The sequence below is a fragment of the Phycodurus eques genome, chromosome 17 (assembly GCF_024500275.1).
Source record: "Phycodurus eques isolate BA_2022a chromosome 17, UOR_Pequ_1.1, whole genome shotgun sequence".
Classification (NCBI taxonomy): Eukaryota; Metazoa; Chordata; class Actinopteri; order Syngnathiformes; family Syngnathidae; genus Phycodurus; species Phycodurus eques.
In genome coordinates, this window is record NC_084541.1 from 9,549,293 (window position 1) to 9,564,415 (window position 15,123).

Consider the following 15,123-nt stretch of genomic DNA (forward strand, 5'->3'; position numbering starts at 1 on the left):
GACAAAAAAAAAAAACAACTTTTAAGGGATGATCCAAAAGCACACAGGAAATGTAAACATATCGTGGAGACATAGATATTCCTTGTAAAGCAGCCAAATGTATTGTTTTTTCTATCAGTGAGTTAAAGACTATTCCATAAGATGACTAATTGATGATGTGTGAATTGTATTGCTATTTCTCAGATATTTCGATGTACCTTGTCACAGCTCCTCCTAACATGTTCCATTTTAGATTGCCTTTGACTCAGACAAAAAGCACACACTCTCCTCTGATACCTGCAAACATCTCGTGTTCCTGCATTATTCATGACTCCGATTAAGCAGCGAAAACACGAGGATGGGACAAACAAATGTTTTTGTTTTATTACATTGTGCATTTTATATGTGCTGAATCTGTTACTCAATGGATCTAATAATATAAAGCCATTTCCCCTGTTTGGTTCTGTCTACATTGACTTATTATTCATGCTCTGTGATCCCCTGTTACTTTTTTTATGAAAAGTGCCATTCGACGTGAGCTGCTCTGTGCTCGGAAAATATTCCATCCCTCACTCATTGCTATTGTAGAGTGTTCATGTGAAATGGATATCAATATGTGTACAGAACATGCATAAAGATAACAAAAAAATACACTTGATGATATACTTTGTACACACTTGTGTTGTGTGCTGCTTCTTGGACAAAATGCAAGGCCTTTTAATGATGGATGCATTGGACTAAAAGTGAGAATTTATAGCTCAGTACAGCTTTAACATGAGGTGAAACATGATTTATGATTGAATTAAGCAAGCGATTTCAGTTTTAATCAATGCATAAATCGTGTGAACACTGCTCACTCACACAATTCATCATGATGAATTTTAACCTTACTCAAAGGTTGCACTATTCTACTGGTGTAGAGGAATAAATACATTCAATAAATTCACACTGGTGTCATTTTACACACGAGAAAGAAGGTTCGCGTTTTTACACGGAGGTAAAGCGTTTCATACAAGTTTCAGGATATGATATGGTTTACAAATGTCTCTTGCGCTTGAGTTTCATCATCATGGGCTCGCTCTCGTTTTCTAACAGAGTACTTTTCTCCTCAAGCGATGCCTTAATCTGGTTTGTTTGGGCACTGATGTCGAACACTCAGCTCAATTGAGGTGTTCTATGTTTTTATATTATTATTATATCTGATTACAAATAGAGACCACAGTTGGGCCTGGTGTTGCAAGTATACTTTGCAACGGTCCCCGGAGGAGTAGAATTTCTATCATGCTAGGAGTTTGAAAAAACTGCCTGAATTATGGGAAGAAAGTTAAACTATATACTAATATATTTACATGTAGCTCTTCCTTCTCAGCCAATTGACTAAGAGAATAGCTTATGCAAAAATGCTAATTAATACATTATGACTTCCATCTATGAATCATAGATTATATTAATGTCTTCTCTGCTGTAGAATTCTGCCACATTTACATTACACAGCATGAGAAAATACTCAGCCTTGAATACTGTCCTCCAAGCTATTGTAGTAATTCATAAAACCTACTTCTCACGTGCACCAACTTCAGCAGGTTTAATTATTGTAGAATGTTTAGCTATGTAATCAGGCGCAGTGATGAGTTTGGTGCTGTTTGACTACCCCCTGCTGAAAAAACTAAGAATTGTAGGACGAAGAGACGAGATATTACCTCCACTTAAAGAAGCTTTGAAGTTTTTGCCTAAGGAAAGATCCATCCATCCATCCATTTTCTGAGCCGCTTTTCCTCACTAGGATCGCGGGCGTGCTGGAGCCCATCCCAGCTATCATCGGGCAGGAGGCGGGGTACATCCTGAACTGGTTGCCAGCCAATCGCAGAGCACATACAAACAACCATTCGCACTCACATTCACGCCTACAGGCAATTTAGAGTTTTCAATTAACCTACCATGAATGTTTTTGAGATGTGGGAGGAAACCGCAGTGCCCGGAGAAAACCCACGCAGGCACGGGCAGAACATGCAAACTCCACGCAGGTGGGGCTGGGGATTGAATCACAGTCCTCAGAACTGTGAGGCAGACGCTCTAACCACCGTGCCGCCCCTAAGGAAAGATATGTTCTTAACATTTGTGAGTACACGGATAATCACTACAGTTTATATGGTCTCGCAGATTTTCACCAGCAGTTTCCCAACGTCACAGTGAGATCAAATTTGAAATGCAGGAACATTTTTTGCAAGTCTAATACAGTCTGTCTTTTTTTGGCCAATTGTTGGCCATGTGTTAGGTCAGTAATCACTCAATTAATTTATTTTATACCTTGATCTTCAGACTTGGCATCACGGTGGGCGACTGGTTAGAGCGTCTTAGGACCAGGGTTCAATCCCTGGCCCCGCTTGTGTGGAGTTAACTGGTTTTATCCATATACTGTACTTGCCACAGTGTTTCTTCAAGCTATGAGATTTGTAGAACATTTATTGAGTCACTTTACATTGTACTATTGTTCTCCTGGCAGTTTCTTCCAGCTTTCTCAATGGGGATATTTTTTTAGATGCAGCCTAGTTCTGGAGTCTCTGTAAAAAAGTACCATTACATAACCACTGTTTATTGTTACAGTGCTGTGTACGTATATATATATATATAGATAGATATATCGGCACTATGAGCGACTGGTTAGCACTTCTGCCTCAACCCCGGGTTCAAATGCGGCCTACACGACAAAGACAAGATATTTAATGTTCAAACTGATAAACTTTATTGTTTTTAGCAAATAATCATGAACTTAGAATTTTGTGGCTGAAACACGATCCAAAAAACACCACTGTGTTACATCACCTTTTGTTTTAACAACATTCAATAAACGTTTGGGAACTGAGGACACTAATTGTTGAAGCTTTGTAGGTGGAATTCTTTGCCATTCTTGCTTGATGTACATCTTTAGCTGTTCAAGTCCGGGGTCTCCGTTGTAGTATTTTATGCTTCATAATGTGCCACACATTTTCAATGGGAGACAGGTCTGGACTGCAGGCAGGCCAGTCTGGTCCCAGCACTCTTTTACTACGAAGCCACGCTGTTGTAAGACGTGCAAAATGTGGTTTGGCATTGTCTTGCTGAAATAAGCAGGGGTGTCCATGAAAAAGACTTGGATGGCAGCATATGTTTTTCCAAAACCTGTATGTACCTTTCAGCATTAATGGTGCCTTCACAGATGTGTAAGTTACCCATGCCATTGTCACTAACACAGCCCGATACCATCACAGATGCTGGCTTTTGAACTTTGCGTCCATAACAGTCCGGATGGTTCTTTTCCTCTTTGGCCCAGAGGACACGACGTCCACAATTTCAAAAAAAAATTGAAATGTGGACTTGTCGGACCACAGAACACTTTTCCACTTCGCATCAGTCCATCTTAGATGAGCTCAGGCCCAGAGAAGCCAGCGGCGTTTCTGGGTGTTGTTGATAAATGGCTTTTGCTTTGCATAGTAGAGTTTGCATAGTAGAGGTTGCAGTTACGGATGTAGCGCCGAACTGTATTTACTGACATTGGTTTTCTGAAGCTTTCCTGAGCCCATGTGGTGATATCCTTTACACATTGATGTCGGTTTTTGATGCAGTGCCGCCTGGGGGAAGGTCACGGGCATTCAATGTTGGTTTTTGGCCTTGCCGCTTACATGCAGTGATTTCTCCAGATTCTCTGAACCTTTTGATTATATTATGGACTGTAGATGATGAAATCCCTAAATTCCTTGTATAATATATATATGTATGTATATATATATATATATATATATATGTATATATATCTACGATTAAATATATATATATATATACGATTTATACGATTTATATATATACGTTTTATACGATTAAATTTAATCATTACAATATGGTAACAACAACAAAAACAAAAGAATAATAATAAAATATATATCACTCAAACCTCAAATTTAATACCTGATCAAATTAAAACACTAACTTAAAAAATCGACAAAAATAGGTGGAAACTTGAATTATGTTTTATAGTATGTATTCTTATCCCAATGCCATCCTCTGAACCTGAACATGCTCAAGACTGTCGAGATGATCGTGGACTTCAGGAGGCATCCTTCGCCACAGCTGCCCCTCACGTCGTCCAGCTGCCTTGTGTCAACCGTCGAGACCTTCAAGTTCCTGGGAATTACAGTCTCTCAGGACCTGAAGTGGGCGACCAACATCAACTCCGTCCTCAAAAAGGCCCAGCAGAGGATGTACTTCCTGCGGCTTCTGAGAAAGCACAGCCTGCCACCGGAGCTGCTGAGACAGTTCTACACAGCGGTCATCGAATCAGTCCTGTGTTCTTCCATCACAGTCTGGTTTGGTGCTGCTACAAAAAATGACAAACTTAGACTGCAACAGACAATCAAAACTGCTGAAAGGATTGTCGGTACCCCCCTACCGACCCTTGAGGACTTGCACGCTGCCAGAACTAAGACAAGAGCGTGCAAAATCCTCTCGGACGCTCCGCATCCCTGTCACCAGCTCTTCCAGCTCCTTCCCTCAGGTAGGCGCTACCGATCAATGCAAACTAGAACTAGCAGACATTCCAACAGCTTCTTCCCTCTTGCAATCAACTTCTTAATCACCTAACCTACAATTCCATTACAACATGCTGGCAATTTTTTGACTTGAGTTCGTTGTCACATATCTGTGGGGCCAATTATGTATTACTCGTGCACTCACTGTAGTTGTCTCGCCATGCTGCACTATTTGCATTTACTGGCCACTCATGCCAGAGTAGCATCTGCTCCATTTACACACTGATTGAGGAGTATGTGCAACATTTGCACAACCAACATTGTCCCAGATGATCGCACTACTCGTCACTTTAAACTGCATACACTCCTTGAAGTCTCGGCGCCCTTTGCACTATGGTCATTGCACCGGACTATTGCAATATTAGTCATTCGAACTGCTCTAAGTGCTAGAGGACTCTGCATCTTTTTGCACAATTGTCAAAAAATAATAATAATGTTACGGCATTACCAGATAACTAGCAACCCTTTACTGCTCAGTGACTGTTTTTTTTTTTTTTTTTTTTTTTTTTTTTTGTCAATGTCTTTATGTCTTAAAAGTGTTCTCTGTCAATTGACTGTCTGTTTTTGTACTAGAGCGGCTCCAACTACCGGAGACAAATTCCTTGTGTGTTTTTGGACATACTTGGCAAATAAAGATGATTCTGATTCTGAAGGGATAAAAACAACATAAAATGACAAATATACTATAATAATAGTAACGCAAGTACAGAAGCAACAACTTTTCCCAACATACTGAACTTCTGATTGCTCCTGTCGAGAGGTGGACATTTAACAATATGTTGTTGTAATTGTAGTGGTGTTGCGCTGCACTGCATCATGTGAGGGATATCTCCTATATTTTGTTTACCTTAGAAACATGAGTGGTGCCAAATATGAAACTATGTAACCACATTAATAAACATATTTTAAATAATTTTCTGGTGGTGTCAACAGAACAAGATACTATATATTGTATATGAAACAAACATACAGTATCAAGAACATTCAATATATAAATAGTATACGGCATATACAAAAACAAAAATGCCCAGGGTTTTAGTGAGGTGCATTCAAACCATTTAAAACATCTACAGATATTTCTAGTTTTTAGAGCCTTTTTCTCGTTAGAGTCATTAATAAGTTTGCTGTATGAAACAGTATCATTGCGAAAGTGTGTAAAAGTAGGTTTCTGTTTGCCATATTTGCATTTAGGAATATAAAGTTTTATCCTTATTTTTATTACTAAATTAACTATGAAAAGTACATCTTTGTTAAGCATGCTTTTTTTTTTTTTTAAAGCAACTCATTACATTATTTTCCCATTTTAAAGAGAAGTAAACTTAATGATAGACCAAAACCTTTTCCAATTATTATCATTTACAAAACGATTCAGTTTATTATTTGTGTAAAGAGCAAATGTGTGGTTAATTCCCAAATAATAATATATGGCTTTAATGCACTTTTTTTTTAGATGAAACAAAGGGTCCGGTTGATGCATTCTTTCAAAATTAAGAAAAGTTATTAAAATGTAATCAAGTGTTATGAGTTATATTACTTTGGGAAAGCAATTAAAATAGTTGCACTACGATTACATTTTCAACAGGGTTACGAGGGTAACTTTTAATTGTAACCAACGACATCTCCAAAGTAATCTCCACAACACTGAATGTAGATGGAGACAGCATATTTGTGAAACAAGGCACAAACTCCCTAAATGAAGCTTGAGAAATTGTACATAACAAAAGTGATCGGGAGGCGAAAAGCCCCGCTCGGTGACGTCACAATATGTGACCAATCAGCGTTATGGGAATATCTCTCGCTGATTACTCACTTGAGCGTGCGTGTGTGTGCGCGCGCGTGAGTGAGTGAGCGAACTAGTTGTTGGCTAGCACCCTAGCAACTCTACTTAGCCTCCCTTTCCGAAACATTTGAACACGCTCCCATTTCTCGCCAAAGACCCACTTGACGTTCGCCATGAAAGGGGACCACCGTTAAAGAGGCTTGTCCGTCCCCCGAAACTGTCAAAGAAGACCAGGGAGCCTCGAGAAATTATACATTAGCCTCTAGTCACTGGGGAAAAGTCCGGCTACATCTTACAGAATAGTATTTTTTATTTTATTATTTTCTTTTTTTTTTTGGTGAGACGTCGCTTTCTAACATCCTGGGAAGGAAAGCTGTGAGATTTTTTTCGTAAGGAGTGGATGCGGAAGAAGGCTATGAGGCGAGATGGAAGGCTAAAGCTAACTGGACGCTGTGCTGGGATTCAAATGTGAGAAGCGTTTGAACTCCGAGCACAATTGTAGCTCCTGTCACTGTGAAGGGAGCTCACGATAACATTTTTACCAGCTTCGGCGTGAAGGTTTAGGACGGTCGTGCTCATGTTTTTACGACTACTTATTGTTTAGGCAGCTAACAAGGGTGACAGCGAGCAGATTGGATTGCAGCTACTGGAGGCCTAGCATTAGCCGCTTTCTAGTTCAAATCATCTCATGTTTTACAGCGAATGTCATCGTGTTTGCTTTGGCTATCGATTATGTCCGAACACACACCGCGTTGATCGCAGGTGTTGGGTACGTTCATCGACTCCACTTTGTCCCGATCATAACAAACACAGTCACACGCTAGGCTAAATGGTTTGTTAGCTTGCTAATGCATCTTAGGAAATGTCATCTAGTTGAGACAACACTCTAATAGGCCCTAAAAACTGAGATTTTTTTTTTCAACACTCTGATTCGTTCGGAGAGCTACTAATAAAACTGCATTGTATAATATAGTTGTAGTTTGTCGTGGTGTTCTATTGAAAGGTGTTTCTTATATAGTGACCTACCAATTTACCTAAATATTGGAACACAAGTATGAGAAGCGTCTCTCAGTGGGGTACAGTGTCGTTGTACAGTTTTTCTTTCGTTTTTTTTACGTTTACTAAACTCTTGTTACATTAGCTGCCTTACACAGCCATATTTTACAGTCAGTCAACACGTTCTGACACTTGTTCATGTTATTTGCACGTATGCTACCGTTTTGCTTGCTGTGACAGTAGAGGAGAGTGGAGGAGAGTCTTAAGATACACTAATCACAAAAGATTAGTTATATTTGGCTTCTACGTGAAACATTAACAACGATGTCCACTTATATTCCTTTCTGTGACGCCTCCAGTCTTGCTTTATTTTTGTTGCAACTGGCTAAATCTAAATCTGATGACACTCTGTGACACTCAAAGGCCTGGTACACACAGACTTTTCAAATCGTAAAAGATTGTTTATCTGTTACAGACCCCACACATGAAGATAAAGTATTTAAAGGTTTTGGGCATACTGTGTGTGGTGTGCTCCGATAATCTCAACACAGAACACCACACAGACAAAAGATTCTGTTTCACTACTGATCTAGATTCTAGTCCTCCAAGACAGAAATCTCACATGGTTGAACTAAAATGAGGAAGATGAAACACTACGGGATATGTTGTGCTGATTTTCCACGAGTGTTGCGGAAGAGACCGGAGGCGGGAAAATACTTCTTGCAGTCTGGTGAACCCACTTGAACACAATTCAACATCAGTTAGTACATGTTTATTTTTATATATGGACACTTCCTTGTTTCTCAGTCAGGTAGCGACATATATTAACTACATTCTACATTGGCTACATTTCACATCACAATTAAGTCAGGAGTAGTCGTTTTTCCACATACGTCAAGATTTTTGGTGGTAAATATTGAAAACATTTAATATTTAAGATTGTTGGCCTGACCCGTTTTGCACCCTACTTTCGGGCCAAATTCAATCTTGACACACGTTTAGACCACAGGATAATCTTTTTGGATAATCTTATAAAATAATATAGTTTGTTGTCCTTGGTCAGGAGGGGAAAAATCAGGCCCAAAACAGCCCAATTTATTTGTGTGTACCAAGCCTGAAGTAATTTAAGTTCATACTGATTTTTCAGCTGAAAGCCGACTATCCCTAACTTTTTGTGAGTAGTACCGGTATATCTTAGGAACTTGAGCTTGAACTTAGTCCAGACCTTTTGTTATATATACTTGTAGTTGTTTCTCTATCAAGCTTATTGTATGTTGTGATCTTTCTTCCAGATGAGTGTTTTTTCTCACACACGCTGTTTTGCCAATGTGCTACCAAGTCACTCACCTGAATACCCTTCAAGGATTAGGCTCGAGTCAAGCGGCATCATCTGTGCGGGGAGGAAGCACACAGCGGTGCCAGGATGTGCAAGGACTCCTGACCTTAACTGAAGTGTGCACATACCCAAGGCTTAGAAGTGTTGTTCCCCATGAGACAGTCTCGCTTGATTTGTCATCCCCAATGGAAGTGGCATCATAGACACGCGACACTGTGGCTCTAACTCCGCAGTTTTCTGAGCGGCCTTGTTGGAGTGGCTCTTTCAGCTGCGGGTTCCCCCTGAAGGTGGAGAGATGGGCTCTCAGGCACTTCAGATATTACGACAGGGTGTGTGGGCCTCGCTCACCGGAGGGTGGTATGTGGACCCCCATCAGAGCACCTTCTCCAACTGCTTCCATCTCTACCTGTGGATATTTCTGCTGGCCTTCCCCTTTCTGCTGTACATGGTGAGCACATTTTCCAAACGCACTACATTCGGAAATTAGGTTTTCAAACACAATTCGCTCAAGGTTGTTGGTTGACCTCCTGTTCATTCAAATGTAAAATTTTCATTACACAGTTTGACCAGAGAAAGTCATGAAAATTATTCTACTATTCCAGTGTCAAACTGTGGCCATCGTTATGCCTTTATTGACTGGACAGGCAATGTTTTTAGTAAAAGTGTAATGATAAAAGTGGGAGAATAAGTTCACTGCTGTACAATATACTTAAAATAGTTTTCTATTACTGTACTTACCATTTGATGACACAGCAGTGTATAGGGAAGTGGGATGCCAAAGTGGGGAAGATGAGCCACCCAGAATTAATGTAGTGCAAATTCATGAGTCTTAATAACAATATACGCCAGTTTTAAAATCAATCAATTAATCTTATACATTTGTTGAAGGAAATAAATTGTAATTTGCAGTTACTCTTCTTCCTATGGTTTAATAACCTCCAATGGTTTCTAGTACAGCGGCAGCATATTGGCACAGTGTAATACAGCAAATGCAGTCAAAAATGACACCCAACTAGTGTAACGCTGAAATAAGTTTTCCTGATGTCAGAGATTTCAAAGCTGTACACGGCCCATAATTAGGCGGAGGCAGGCGCCTCCAAATTTTATATGCAAGAAATGCCTTGAATTCTTAACTGTCAAGTGTAAAAAAGTAGTTTACCGCTTTTAATAGTAAAACATTCAAACTGGGGATGGGAATTTGTTTGAATTTCCTTGTTTGACCAATAGAAAAAGCAACGACCAATTTATTAATTGTTATTTAAAAAAAATATATGGTTAATAGAATGGGAGAATGTGCACAACTCGTGTTTTGATTCCATATTAAGCAGTATGTTGTCTGGAGCGGTTGCCATAGCGGATGTCTCTGTCTCATGTTGTTCTTTAGACTAACGTTTCCCAAACTTTACTTTTACATTAGAAAAATACATGGCATACTGCCAGACAAACAGTCACAAAAATTTGGTCGTTTTACTCAAATATGTACTGAATCAGTATGATGTGTAGGCCTGTTTTGTTGAACACAAAGCTATTATTCTGTTGTATGAATGGCAACAGGTGGCTACACAAGTTAATTGTGCCAATTATGCCATTGTGTTAATTCTGCCATCTATTGGGAATAACAAAATAACATGCACAACACCAAACACAAAATGTCACCAAACGCCATATTTGGTGGCAGTGGTAGAGCCTTTAATTATTCTGTCTGTCACTCTACGTCGCTGGCATAGATAGATGAACAAAAATACATTGTGTTAAATAATCATTTTCTGACCAATAGACTGAAATTGGATAAACTCCTGCAGCACACCTGATTATCTGTCACGGCACACTAGTGTGCCTCGGCACCGTGGTTGTGAATCACTATTTTAGGCCACAAACTAGTTGAGGCTTAATAAACAGCACCTCTGCTGCTTGCAACTAAGACACACACTATATTATGCCTCTCTTGGATCAAGACATTAATGAAATCAAATAGCAATCAACAATCAGTTCTACACAATTGGCTAAATAATACTTTTTAATCAATTAATTAGTTGTACTTCACAGCTGAGTCTCTTCATATAGATTTAACTCAGTAAGCTGCATTTGCAGGGTCTACTCTGTTCGTCTTGTGACGTTAACTTACATAGACTGCTTTCTCAGCTCTGCTGCAAAGCTGCAAGAGGTGACATTGTCTTGTTCTTTGGTCATCATCATATTTCTCCATCACTGGTGTATGTGGTGGTATCTACAAAAACCCACAAAAAAAACTCAAGAAGGGAAACTTTAGTGTAGATGATCCTTCTGGATTAAAGTGTTATGAGGAGATGCGCTGAGGTCTTACATGAAATCATGAATACAGTCTTTTTTTATGACTTAAAAGGCCATTTTTTTCCAGAAAATTTAGGTCGCACTCTAATTTGGGCCGTTTGAAATCAAAGCTTCCAGTGTGCATGTGTACAAATTTTTTTAATGTTCTTGCACCCCCTTGCAGGCTTTCCCTGCCAGCTTGGTGATAGCAGGTTTGTACTCCGCTGTGGTGGCCATCTTTTTCACCACCATCAAAGTGGTGAACTACCGGCTCCACGCCATGTTCGACCTCGGGGAGCTTGTCGATAAGAAAAAGGCCTCACTCACAGCCGAAGTTCCAAAGACTGAGGAAGTTGAGGAAGCTTCAGGTGGCCATGATGGGAGTCAACCCAGGTGAGTGCGTGGTTTAAGACAACGTGAAATGGCAGTGATGTGAGTCAGATATCCTGGTGCTATACTGTACACTCTTTTAATTGGCTCTGTGACTGTTTTGCGCCAGGGATATTCATGCTGGTGTGGAGATGACCGTGTTTCGGAAGGTCAACTCTACGCCTCCAGTGAGATGCAGCTCTCAGCACTCACTGTTTGGGCTCAACCAGGTGTCGGTGAGGATCATCAACTTGTTTGCTTAGGTTCAAAAGGTTTTTATCTGTTGTACTTATTGGTATTTTTTCTATTATCCAGGAGTTCTTGCCCCAACTTGAGGATTCAGGGGGAACAAAGGGTTAGCATATGCGTTTTATTCTTCCATCTAATAAGTCCATACCTCAAGAATGAATATACCATTACCGTGTAATGTCTGGGGGCTTTACACGATCAGGATTTTTGGGTCCGATCACCGAGTTTAAAAAAACGATAACCAATCACAGATCCGATCACAAGATGGCTCAATGGTATCTATTTAAATGACTTGTACATTTACGGTATATACTTGTGTAACTAATTGCTCAAAAAAATTATATTTACAATAAATAATGTATCTTTGTTCATCTATTTATGCCAGTGAGGCATAGTGACAGACAGAACAAATGAATGGTCTTCTATTAGATGGCAGGAAGTACATACAGTAATTAATATATCCACTATTTGTGAGAATTGTATTTGTTGGTGTGCAGTGAGATTTTTCAATTGTAAAATGTGTTCCTTGGCTCCATAAAGTTTGGAAATCACTTCTCTAGTCAGATCATGTATTCTAATCAGTCAGGTCAAACCAACATTACAACGTGACAGAAATAATGGGTGCTAATTTACTGTAATTAAATTACTTTATTGTAATTAAATGACTTAAAACACACCAAAACTTTAGAGCATGATTCGACACAACGCTGGCATGTTTACGTACAACCGTTAGTGCTAGCACTAGCTTGCTAGGCTATATAACGTTTTGTTGCTTGCTTGCGAGCGGTATCGTATTAAAAGTATGTGAACATCCCTCAAGCAAGCCTTAAACGAACGTCCTCTCCCGAGCACCGGTGACCATCAACACACGTTTTTCCACATTTTGTTCTGATAAACACACAGCACGATCCATTATTTTTGTCATCGCCATGGTAACAAGTGTGTCTGGTTGCGTTTGAGTTGACAAGATGAAGCCCAGTGATCGTAAAAAAATGGACCGCTGACATGTTTTTTTTAATAAATAACTTTGTTGGTCAGATATTTACAGTACTACGTCAAAAGGCACGCGACAAGGCTAAAAATAAACTAGCTTTTGGATTCGAATATACTGTACACGACGGCGACGTGGAGTACATGTCCTTTGCGGAGACAATCAATGACATTGATCGGATCAGCGAATTATGACATTAAAGCCGATCAGCATAAAATGCTAATTATCGGCCGATACCGATCAGGCCGATCAGATCGGTGTATAGTCTAATATATAATGTGTAATTCTCGGGATTTAAACCATTTCCGTCTTTGTTTACTTCAGATATCAAGGAGTTAATGCGAGAACAGGGAAGCAATAATGTGATCGTTACCTCTGCTCATCGTGAAATGCTGCGGCAGAGTTCTCAGGACACCATCAGTGAGTCTGCTTCTGTTCTCTAAACTTGCGTCATACAGAACTGTGTTTATGCTGCTCATGGTCAGGAGCCCTGGTGCCCAGCAGGACCAAGAGATAGTTTGTATTGTATTAATGAATTTGAGAGTCTAGCTGCATTTTTATCTTATTATTATTGGTGTCACCTATGCAGGGGCTCCGAGCGTGGTCCAGTCCTGTATTGCTGCTGCTCTGGGAGGTAATTTCCCAGGTCTCATTGGACTCCCTGGTGTGGCGTCTGGATTTGGAGAACCAGGAGAATATCTGTCTGTACCACCTTCCCCTTCGAGTCAAGACGATGGAGAGAAAGAGCCGTTGCATGATGTCGAGGTGCCTCAAAAGATTCCAGAGGACAGTGGGTTAGCTTATTCTCCCCTAGGGCCATCTGGTGAGTCTGAAAGTCTTGGAGATACCCCCCTTAGTCCTCTTATAAAGAGTAGCTTGAGTGAAGAGCTGAGTGAAAATCTCTTAGGGCTGGGCCTCGACCCAGTGGTGTTTGTGCCTGGGACTGAGTACCCGGGCTGTCGTAGTGGGGTGGCATTAACTGCTGGATCCACGGACAGCTGTTTCAGTGGTGGTGGTGCCGCCACTGATCGCGAGACGCTGAGTACTGTTAGCAGCTACCGCAGTGAAAAGACAGACTCCACTCAGCTTGAAAGTCCATCATTCACCCAACCGAAGCTCGCAGATGGACCAGTATCAACTACGGTGCTAACGGCGGGTGCCAAGATGCCCACAGACGCAGAGGTTCAAGTAGGACAGGATGGCAGTGATACGGATAACCTGTCAGACAGCGTGTTACTGCGTTCCCCCTCCAAAGATATCTTCCCCAGCCAGGCGCTCGACAGGACACTTGTTGAAGGAGACGATTTACCGTCTGACATGATTGCACAACCCCCCACTTTCCACAACTCTTCCCCCTCAAGTAGCGGCCTCTCAGATGTTTGTGATTTAGACAGAGCCGCCCCGGTTCCCCCCCTACCTCCGCCTCGGCAGGCCACTTCTGTGCCCTCAGGGCTGGCCCTGGGTTCAGTGTGCTCAGAGCCCTCTTTGCCCATATCCTCAATCCCATTCCTGCTGTCTGATCAAGCTGCCCAGCAGGTCGTGCGGCCCAAAGACTTGAAGCTACTGCGGGCCAGTGGCAGTAGTGTGGGCCATAAGCCGGGCCGACGGAAAGCTCTGCGAAGGCGAGCCGGAGCAGGAAGTTTTGATTGCGGCTCTTACAGGCGTCACCACAATCATAGACAACACAGAGATTACATCCCGGTGCGTAACAAGCTCGGCGCCAAGGCCTACAGTGAAAGTCTCTTTGAGGATTCCAGCGATGAGGATGACTGCAGCGACATGAGCGCTGCATCCAGTCTAGGGTCTCAGCGCCGCTATAGCTCAGATGAAGATGACTCCAGTTCCTCTACCTCCTGCTACTCCCCAGAACTCACTAATGCTGGCGCTGCATTACAGCTCCCTCCGGCTGCTCAGTCTCCTACTTCCCGGGAAGGGGATTTAACGGAACCTGCTGGCCCCTCACATTCTCGTGCTGCTCAGCGCTCATCGAGCACAGCCAGCGCAAAGACGCACGCCAGGGTGCTCAGTATGGATGGCGGGGGTTCAAGTCAGAACAGCACAGCAGCGCTACCTTCTGCTCTGCATACAATGCCCTCCACTTCCACCCCTGTGCCTCGCACCCTCACCATCTCCAAGTCTGACTTGGAAGCTCGCACCATCCACATCGATTGCTTCCCAGTGTCTCTTCCTCATCGACTTGATTCTCTCGGAGGCTCTTGGACTGGCAACCAGATGGGCTGGCGAGCGGGAGAGTTGACCGAAGAGGGGGCTGTGGGAGGAGGTGAGCTGATGTTTGTGTTGCCTGTTTGTTTTCAGGATAGCTAAATACAGTTTCAAAATATCTAAGACATGTTTCCAAGTATGCACCAAACTGTTTTGTTCAGCTCGCCATTATGTGGTTTGGCACAATGAAGACTGCATCCGCTACATTAGTGTGACATCCTCTAATTCACCATGGAAATCTGAAATGAAGAGTGTTTTTTTCAAGAAACACACACACTTCTTCCTCATAATCTGCGGTATTCTATTGGAATGTCGCGCTTTACCATTTACCAATTAATAAACTACACTG

General features: G+C 41.5%; 1 protein-coding gene across 2 annotated transcripts in view; it reads left to right on the forward strand.

Moving 5' to 3' along the window:
* Nucleotides 1-6,380: 6,380 nt before the first annotated feature.
* The window catches only part of LOC133415766 (pecanex-like protein 1), a 38,794-nt gene continuing 30,051 nt past the window's right edge, over nt 6,381-15,123 (forward strand). For both annotated transcript variants that reach the window (XM_061702136.1, XM_061702137.1), the window contains exons 1-7: nt 6,381-6,789; nt 8,610-9,101; nt 11,127-11,335; nt 11,442-11,547; nt 11,627-11,666; nt 12,876-12,971; nt 13,141-14,832. In XM_061702136.1, the coding sequence (XP_061558120.1) occupies nt 8,949-9,101; nt 11,127-11,335; nt 11,442-11,547; nt 11,627-11,666; nt 12,876-12,971; nt 13,141-14,832 (2,296 nt within the window). In that variant the 5' untranslated portion in view covers nt 6,381-6,789; nt 8,610-8,948. The remainder of the gene's footprint in view (nt 6,790-8,609; nt 9,102-11,126; nt 11,336-11,441; nt 11,548-11,626; nt 11,667-12,875; nt 12,972-13,140; nt 14,833-15,123) is intronic.